The sequence below is a fragment of the Gavialis gangeticus genome, unplaced genomic scaffold (genome assembly GCF_001723915.1).
Source record: "Gavialis gangeticus isolate Ggan-Ray unplaced genomic scaffold, GavGan_comp1, whole genome shotgun sequence".
Classification (NCBI taxonomy): Eukaryota; Metazoa; Chordata; order Crocodylia; family Gavialidae; genus Gavialis; species Gavialis gangeticus.
Window position 1 is genome coordinate 38,662,643 of NW_017729028.1, and position 9,908 is coordinate 38,672,550.

The window sequence follows — 9,908 nt, forward strand, 5'->3', positions numbered from 1 at the left end:
CGGGGGGTGGGGGGGAGTCTCCATTGTGGCACTTCTGGTTTTGCCACCATAACCTGTGTCCCACCTAGTGGACCTTCATGTCCCACCAGTGGGATGCATCCCACCAGTTGAGAAACCTTGTTCTAGACCTTGTTCTAACCTTTTTAGAGCTCCCACCTCTAACTGAACCTTCCCGCTGACTTCCTTGCATAGGAAGTTCATTTTCATGCTCTGACCTTGTCTCTTTTGGTGGTTGATCCTCTTTATGTTGAGGTGAAATGTGCTGAAGATGAATCCTATTTGTCCGGAGAAGGGTTTCTAGAGTCTCCACTAAGGAGGATCTAGAGGTGTTTGCCATATTTTGGACAGTTTCAAACATTTGGGAAACTTTTGAGCCAGACTGTCCTCCGGCAGCTCTCTCAACTCTGTGAAAACCTGAAGATACATCTCTTGTATGGTTTGCATTTTGCTATTAATTGAGTCCAGATTCTCTACAAGGAATAATCACTGTATTGCTGGCAAGTCCAGTAAATGTTAAGCCTTGTACCATTTAGCCTGTGAGAAAAATTTTCCTTTTTCCAATTTCTTCTTGAACTGGCCACACACTTGTAATGCTGTTTTCCTTGCCCCTCTGAGAATTTAATCTAACCTTTGCCACTCTCCCTCCTGGGATTAATCATAAACTTTAGCAGAGATTGAAGTAACTGCAGCTCTAGTGTCTAGTCTGAATGTAATGATTCAGCTATTGAGATGGATATTAATGTACAAATTTCTTGATTCTTCTATTGAGGATAATAGTTCCTAGTAGCATAGGCTCATTATCATTTGATGCTACTTCCTCTTCCCACATTATTTCTATCAGCCTGGATGATCTGCACTCCCATGCAAAATGTCCTTTTTGGGGGGATCTCCTGCATTCTGTATTTATTGCTGGACATTGTTGTCACAATGGTGACCTGGTGTTTCGCCACATCTGCCACACCTTTCACTGCTTTCACAGTTGAAGTGTCTTGTTTTGCCTCACTTTTGCTTTATTTTGATGTTGTCTCTTAGATGTGAGGGGTCCCTTCCTCTCTTAGATCTTGTTGTACTATATCAGTGTTATCTAATTAAGTTTTAGGTACACTTTTAGCCTGTAAATCATACTGCAGTTTCTTTATTGTTTCTTGCATCATAACTTTTGTTATGGCTTCTGCCAGTATGAGTTCTAGATCTGATTGAAGTTGTATTGGTGGAGTGACCATGGAGACCTGGTCCTCCACGTCCACTAGACAGCCATGCCAGGGGGACTGTAATACAGGTTGGACTGTCCCTGGGGGAGTCAGATAACAACCTGCACTGTGGTTGTGACAGATGGCAGCAGTGCACAGGGCAGCCCTGACTGGCTGCCCCAGACTGCCCATGAGTTACCCCAGGTGCTGTATTTTGCCCCAAATTAGCTGCCTCCTCTTTAGGTGTTACAGATACAAAGATGGCAGGGAAATCTAGTGCACAGGTCTGAGCCAGGCACCTAAGCAGAAGTGCCTATGAGAGGGGTTTGGACCTGGCCCTTTAGTCTGTCTCCACTTCAGTGGCCAATGTAGGAACTGGGAGCTCTGTTTTTTCCCTGCAGGGCTATTGTCATGAATTGGGAGCTATGGTTTTTCCTTGCAGAGTTACTGCTATGAGGAGCACAGTACACTAAAGACTCTATGGAGCTCAAGCTACTCTGGTATCTAAGTACGGAAGCTGGATTTCAGAAGAAAGCACCGGTGAGCTAGGCGAGTTAAGGGCTTGTGAATGGTGCCAGACAGAGATCAAAGGACAATATAATCTTAGGTATCCTCTATGTTCATGACAAGTCTTTGCAAAATAGTGGGCAGAAAATCTTGCTTGAATATTCCCATGAAAGATCAGGCCAAGCTACCTTGTAGATGAGAAGTGAAGTCTCCAGACCTAGTTAGCCCTTGGGTTCTTTCTCAAGAATTCAAGTAAGGCTGATGCAGACACCTGCCCACTGAGAACTGGGTGAAGTCCCTCAAGTCACCATCTGTTGACCATCATCATCTGTTGGTAGCGACTTTCAGTTCCTACTGACCTCAGCTGGATTTGAACAGAAAATGCAGATGGGCTTCATAACATTTCCACCAGGACTCTGGCCTCCCAGTCTCCCAGTAGGAAGTTTCTCTACATAGATGCCCTATATCAAAAATAGTAGTGTGTACATGGCCTCTCAACTTTCTTGAATCAACATTACAGGTACAAGGGGGAGTGAGTAAGCTTATTTTCTGGGTGTCATGTTACCTTCAGTCTGAATGTCTTTTAATTAAGGTAAGAGAAACAATAAAAACAAGGACAAACCAAAGTAAAATTTCCATGGGCCTTGTCTTAGTTTTGGTCAGTGATGAACTAGGGGGTCTCTACAGCTAAACATCTGAATCTCTACCATGTCAGCAAAAGGACACTGGCCTGAAGCTGGAGGCCATAGGAGGTCTGCAGTTCCTCAGACTGAGAAAAGGGGACATATGCCTCGCACTAAACAGTACATGACAAAAAACACAGCATGTGTGTCTGCTCCATCAAAGAGCAAAGAAACTCTGAGGACAAAACAGCTTCCATTTCCACATGCAGCAAAGATCTTAGGAAGTAGAGGGCCAGCAACAACATTGGTACACATATCACTGACATTTGGCAACAGGTCCTATTTTAAAGTAACAGCATTATTATGCAAAGAAAAGATTTTGTAGCCAACGTACAGTCTATAGCCTTAGAACTGTACTTGATTTTCTACTGCCAGTTAGAGCATGGACATGGGCAAAGAAAAGATCATTTTTATGTGTACAGATAGGGTTGATTATTATGTTTGAATTATCTGTACTTTATAGACAACCTGTTGTGAAAGAAGCCGAGTTTAATAAGATACAGTTTTGACCATTTATCTCAGGCTGCTTATCTAATCAAGATGAAATCTTCCTGGGTCTCAGTGTGGATTTAACTGTTTGTATTTGTACTTTAAGGCCAGGTCCATCCAAAGACCATTCAGGTCAAGGAAAAGACTCCTATTGATGTCAATAGTTTGATCATATCCTCATGGTGTTAAATCTCTGTTGTTGGTATTGTTTACTGTTACTATAAATTATTACGACTTGATCAGATTACAGGTTTTTTTATTGCAGCATGTCCTGTATAATAGGGCTAATAAAAAAAAAGTGGGGGTTTAAGTCAGAATTTTTCATTTGAAATATATGTAATTAGAATTAAACATGAAAGTGTAATATATTATGGCTTCACCACCTTACGATTTATGAAATCATTTAAAGACAAAAAAAAATATTCAAGCAGTATGTTGTTTGCTGACAAAGTTTGAAAGAAAATCAAACTACTGGACTAGGGAAACTCACTGGCAAAACCCCTGGAAACAGAAGCTGTGAAAGCACGGGCCTGCTGACAGCTGTGCCCTCTTCAATGGGTGCAGAGAGACTAATTCCTTCATTTCAGTTGATTCAGTTTAGTTCAGCTCAATCACTGCTTCATTCAAAGCAGCTACCCAAAGAAAGTTTCTAACCACAGGAGCAGTGAGATTGTGGCACAGCTGGAATAGCCGGAGCAGAACCCAGGCATGTTCCTTGTCCAGCTGCTCACCTGAAGTGTTTTACCTCAAGTTCCTAAAACTCCTGGTTTAAGAGAACAGCTTAGAAACACAAACCTTGAAAGGCTCAGAAAGAATGCAAATAAAAAAGTCACAGAAATTATTAGCATTGCTTCACATTTCATGACATTTGAGCTAATTTCACGATAGTGATGTCTGCACTCTTGCAGCTGACTATGGTGACTGTGCAAAGGGATAGCAGAGACCATTTTGCAGCCCTAATCTACTATTCAAGTGCGAGACATGGGTGAAGAAAGCAAAACTGCAAGTAGAGAGTCCAAGTAGGATGAAGCACAGGAAGTACCGCTCAGTATCTGTGTACTGAGCCCACCGAGGAACGCACTAGCAACTCCAAGAGAGCTCAGCAAGCCCCAGGCTTCAGCTCTCCCATCCCAATGCTTCTATGATTTAATAAATACAACAACAGAGTAAAGATATTTTGCAAGGGAGCTTTTAATGCTGAAGCTTCTCTTTCCCCCAGTACTGGCCTGTGGGATCGCCTGCACACACCGGCACTGTAGCACATGAACCCTTCCCATTGTTACCTTGACTCTGGCTCGTTCTATGAACTCCAGAGGACCCTTCCCAAACTGAAATGCCACTCCGAACCACGGGATCCAGCCGCTGATGCAAGGTGGGGCGTTGGGGCATCTCAGCCGGAACAATACCAGCTTCCCAATAATCAAAGTCAGCACTGCTGTCAGCAGGACAGAGAGAGCTGCATCCATTCTCCAAGGGGCCGGCTGCGGCTGCGCAACAGACTGCTCTGACACTGGCTGCTTCCGTTCTCCAGACTGCGATGCTGCCCAAGGTTATTCCAGGTCAGCCAACAAAATCTGTCTTCCATGCCACTGCCTCCAGCTGCTCTCTGCCCGGGAAACGAGACACTCAGGCCCCAGACAGCCGGTTAGGTCAACCTGCCACAGGAAAAGAGACAAGAATCTAATGTGCTGGCAGGAGATTAAAGCATGAAGTCCGCTCAGGTTAATAAAATTTGACATCATCTGTTTATGCATGAAAAGGGCATGCAAGGCAGAAGAACTACATTGCCCACAACCCTCATCTGCAGTGCTCTGTGACGTTACCTAACAGACGTGTAAGCTTGGCACAACCCATCTGTTGCTGCAGCTGATGGAGCTGACCCTGGGGCTGCAAATGCCTGTGAATAACTGATGCAAAGCTCAGGGGGCAGCTGCTGGGTTATTTGTTTTAATTAAATGTGAGAACCAAGGCTAAAAGAACATGAAGACTGCAAACCCATGTGTGCACAAGGGCACAAGGATGTGGTTAAACCCTCTGGGCAGCACTTTTTCCTTCCACTTCCTGATCCTAAGCTCCGGCTACCCTGTTTATAGGTTACAAGCTCCTATTCTCTCTCAATGACTCACTTCCCAGCCTCAGTCATTCTGGCTGAAACTTTTTTTTCTTACAAATCTTCAGTCTGAAGCAAACATGGTCCTGGAAATGATCAGCTTAAATAGTTAAAGAAAGTTATGAGTAACTTAAAGCAGAAGCGTATTATAGAATTATAAAAAAAAAGGCCGGAAGGGACCTCAGGAAATCGTCTACTCCAGTGGTACTCAGCCCTCTTAGACTCAAGGCCAGCTCTTAGCTTTCACTTGTTTTTTTGACTATGAAGAAATAATAGAGCAATACTTCTGTTAGAAAGAGCTCAGAAAGATCACAACAGGGCAGAATGTTTTTGACACTAAGTATTCCTAATTGAAGTCTCAGGGTTTATCTCGTGACTCATGTGTAGGTATTTGCATACCTAGCACTGCACAGCACCCTTAAAAAGATCCCAAGGCACCCTAGGATGTCTTGTCATCCCCAAAAAACCCCCCAAAACCAAAAATTGATTCTGCTTGAGGCAGAATCATGCCTATTAAAGCTATTCTGGACAACTTCACAGACACGGGAGGTGTTGGACAACCTTTATTAAAAGAACTTCCATTCCAGCCCTGCTTTCTTACCAAGGGGACAAATTACTACCTAGAACCCTATAAGAAATTTAAGATCTTTAGCAGGGGTGGATCTAGGGGGATGCAGTGGTATAGTTGCACCTCCCTTAGGTTTCTGGCCCATCCAAAGTTTAAAACAAACTGCCTGGCAGGGGCAGCAGCATTTCTATTCAGGCAGCAGGGAGGGAGTCACTTGGCTTCCTGGCTCATTATAATCAACCCAATTCCTTTAAAACACTTAATTCCATGGGTGTTAACAACACTGTCTCCTTTTTAATGGGTTTAATGTTTTACTAATGCATTTATGTTAAAAAACATTATTCTAAGTGTGGAAACTAACTCAGGTGAACATCAACTGAGGCATGGAAATAACTTTCAATGAAGCATTGGATGCACTGTCAAGATGCTCAAGGAGGCTTGATTTATTTTATGAGTCTGTGGAGATGTACATTTCATTCTAGTGATTACAGGACTAAAGAAACAGCTTTTGATCATTTTGACCTAGTTTGCTATGCTTTTTAAATACATCATATTTTTATATATGCATACACCATGATCCAGAGGATTGATGGTTACTCTGTGTGTGGTAACCATTGATCCTCTGGATCATGACGTATGTGCAGGAGGTCTACAACCATCATACCAACAACTTCGATGTGTATGCCTGGACTAGAGTATGGAGGAGTGGAGGCTGCCCAAGACCTACCATCTTTCTTTTAGACCACTGAGACAGAATCCAAAGGCCAGGCCAAATCCAGATGTTCAGTGCCTCGATGGCTGTAGCTTCTGCCAGAGAAGAACAGATGAGAACTTCTGCTGACTCCCTAATGCCTCATCAAGGGCACATTTCTGCCAGGGTGATGTCCCATAGCTTTTCTCCAAGCAAGGAGTACCCCACGAAGCAGCGTGGACCAGGGTTTTGAGGCACCCTATATGCTCCTTACTCTAGAGGTTGCAACATGTGGTATTTTATAGGAGCTACTCCACAACAAGTAGCCCCACCATATTCCCACCAGGCTTCCCCGTTGAATTCAGTTTAGCATCATACCCAGGACCAATACATAATGTGTAATACAGCAAAATAATGCACATTCCAATAAAGTTATTTGATTTTGCTTAGATCTTAATCTGAATAATATAGCTTTAGGCCCTAGCATATTAGCAAAACTTCTAGTTTCTTTTTATCTGGAAAAAAATGTGTTGTGTCATATGCGATGATGTACCACAACACCCAGGGTGCGAATCAAGGGGGAGGTCAGGGAGGGGAGGGCTGAGACCCCATAAGAGATGAGAGCCCCACTGTAGAATTTGAAAATCATAACCGGGGGGTTGGTGGGGGGGCACCGATCGGCTTGCTCCTTCACTTAGGTGAACTTGTGAATCAATGAACTGGTTTAATTTTTTTTGAAGACCCCCTCCTCCAAGAGTCAAATCCTGTCTGTACCCTGCCTTTCCAAAATCCTAGATCTGCTCATGATCTTTAGTGTGTGTGTATATATACTGTGTGTGTGTGTGTGTGTGTGTGTGTGTGTGTGTGTGTGTGTGTGTGTGTGTGTGTGTGTGTGTGTGTGTGTGTGTGTGTGTGTGTGTGTGTGTGTGTGTGTGTGTGTGTGTGTGTGTGTGTGTGTGTGTGTGTGTGTGTGTATCTCTAAAAATACAGTGGCCCACAGGCAGCAATCAAGAGAGATGTCATGTAGACCAGATTTTGTTATGTTCCTCTCTTGCCAGCACAGTGAGATGGCCTCTATTAGTAGCAGTGGTTAACACGATGAACAGATGGAAAGGTTTTATGTGCTTTTCCTCTTAGGTAACTCTAGCTGCTTCCTAACAACGATTTTGCACATGAGGGTTGTTCAGTCATGTTTGTGATCTGATGTGTGTAGACCTTAGGAGCCAAATACTAATTTACCTCCCAGAGGCGCTCACACATCTTTTAAGCATCAAATTCACTAAATACAATCATAATTCACCCTGCACAACAGCCACCAAGTCACTAAGATATCTGCATTTTGGCCTTCTGAGCATGCTCAGAACAGCTCCCCCAAGGCCTCCACCTCTTCTTACACTCCGCTACAATTCTGATCCACCTGGAAATACTTCCGTTCCCTAGACGTCTGCAAACCTTGAGTCACAGAGAAATCATGATTAGTGGCTGACGTCAGGGGAGAGCCCATGTACCTTATAGGCCAAGAGCCTAGTGGTTAAGGCACTTGCCCAAGCAATGAGAGACCCAGGTTGTATACGTGGCCCCCCGCCGCCATCACCAGAGGGGCTTTGAAGTTGCATTGCCTGCTTCCCAACAGGGTCCTAACTACCAGGCCACAGGTTAGGTATGGGCAAAAGTATCTCCCTTGCCCCTATGGCTGTCAAGTGTAAAGGAGCCACGGGGCCAAAAGAGAAAAAGAGAGTGAGATTCAGGGCCCCAGTTAAGACAGCACAGTCTTTGGAGCAAGACCTGGGCTCTGCCCTCTGCTCCCAATGCAGGAAAGGACTTGTAAAGAAAAAAATAGAGTCAGGAACTGTCGGGCAGTAGGAGTTGTGCAGAGAAGACACACCAAGCACTGAATTTAGGCAAAAAACCAGTGTGTATCTTCCCTCCCCTAGGTCTCAGGAGCTCTAACCTTGTACTGGATGCCTTGGGGCCCAAACCAGGAGCCATTGTTTTATCTCAGATGTGATTTCTTAAGTCACTGGCACCCACAGCATTTACAACACTTCCCTCCCCTGCCAGCCCTAGAGAAACATCCCTTTGCTTAACTGTACATCTGTATGGCTACAGGGAACCAAATGGGTGGCACCCCAGGGGTTTGCCAGGTCAAGAGCATCCTGCCTTGCCCTCTCCTAGCCATGGCACACCAGGTGCACTGCTGGGAGCCCAAATCATACCTGGCAGCTCTGAGTAGTCAGGGGTCACACTCGAATCCTGTATCAGGAGTTCATTCTAGCTGTCACTATGGGACAAAGCCTGTGCCCTGGTAATACCACAACTGTGTTTCCTCTCAAAGGGAGGACGAGGCTGCGGAGAAGGTGCACACGGTGCGCTGTAAGGAAGTGGCGAACGTAGGCAGGTCAGGACAGACTAGACCGGTGGTTTTCAACCTGTGGTCCGCAGACCCCTGGGGGTCTGCAGGCTGTGTCTAAGGGGTCTGCAAAACATGACCGTGATCAATGGTAATTACAATTCACCTCCATTTGAAAATTTTTAGGGATCTGCAAATGACAAAAGGTTGAAAGCCCACTGATGAAAGCCCTTGAATCCCACAGCCCGTTACACAAATAATTCTGCTACTAACTCTCCCCAGGGGGGATGGCCTGTGTAAAGCCTGCAGGATTCGGCCTCTGGTGTCTGCTAAGCTTGTGTTTTTACAGAACAAGTATTCAGAGCTTGGGCCTTGTGCTGGCACAGCTATATAGCTGGTAAATTTTTTCTGGTACGAAGTCCCTGGGGTTACAGCATTATTTCTGAGGTCAAGGCCATTGAGCTGGTCTATGGTTGTTTTGGCACATCCTGTAATTGAGATTATCTTCTATCTGGGAGACTGGCCGAGCTGGGCTGACTTCTGGCAGCGCTCCGAGAGATCTCAGCGCTACTCTTCCATTCTGAGTGAGGACAAACCTGCCTTCTTCCATGCGCAGGCTTTTATCAGACCAACCTCGGACAAAATCCAAAGTGTCACGCTATTCATCCCTGCCATGAAAAGAAAATAAAAGAGGGGTCCTTACCAGGGAAGCTGTTTCCTGCAGAATTTCAGAAGAATTAAGCCTCAGCTGTTTTCACTGACCCCTGCAGACACTAACAAGTCTGGCTTCCAAATCCACAAGCTGTCCAAAAGAAAGCATTCTTCTCTCAATCTGTTTTTCCCAATGACCCCATGAGAAGGAAACTTTTTTTGCCAGATAAGCATGGTATAAATCAACTTAAGTTTATTTCCCAAGGCTAAAAATGAGTCTATACACTTGAAGCTGCACTTTTCCAGGGGCGGATTCTGGAGAACAGAAATTCTACATAGGCGCTTTGGCTGCACCCATCACCATGGCAACTGAAAACCTAGCAAATTAACCCTATCGAACCAACCGCCCTTGGTGTGCGAGCAGAGACGTTAACTGTAGCACACCTTGCCATGCTCTGGAAGTGCAGCATGTCACTGCACAGTACAGCACGTCGTACAGTATAGCACATCAGATGAGTTACAGTAGGTCGTACAAAGCGGATTCCCATATTCTTTGTGTAAAGTAATAACGTAATTCTCAGTAGTCTTATCAGGGCAGGGCAAGGGACGAACCAGCCCAAGCACTAAATTAAGAGGGCGCTCTTTTGTCCTCTTTTTCCCCCAGGAGAT

At 44.8% G+C, this 9,908-nt stretch overlaps 1 protein-coding gene across 3 annotated transcripts in view; it reads right to left on the reverse strand.

The window, feature by feature from the left end:
• The window catches only part of LOC109300287 (24-hydroxycholesterol 7-alpha-hydroxylase), a 63,254-nt gene extending 53,760 nt beyond the window's left edge, over positions 1-9,494 (reverse strand). The window contains exons 1-2 of one of the 3 annotated variants that reach the window (XM_019520982.1): positions 9,292-9,489; positions 4,153-4,524 (exon numbers count right to left, since the gene is read on the reverse strand). In XM_019520982.1, coding sequence (XP_019376527.1) covers positions 4,153-4,335 — 183 coding nt within the window. In that variant the 5' untranslated portion in view covers positions 4,336-4,524; positions 9,292-9,489. Of the gene's footprint in view, positions 1-4,152; positions 4,525-9,291 lie in introns of all 3 variants that reach the window. The other 2 variants (XM_019520980.1, XM_019520981.1) reach the window with 2 other exon arrangements.
• Positions 9,495-9,908: the final 414 nt, after the last annotated feature.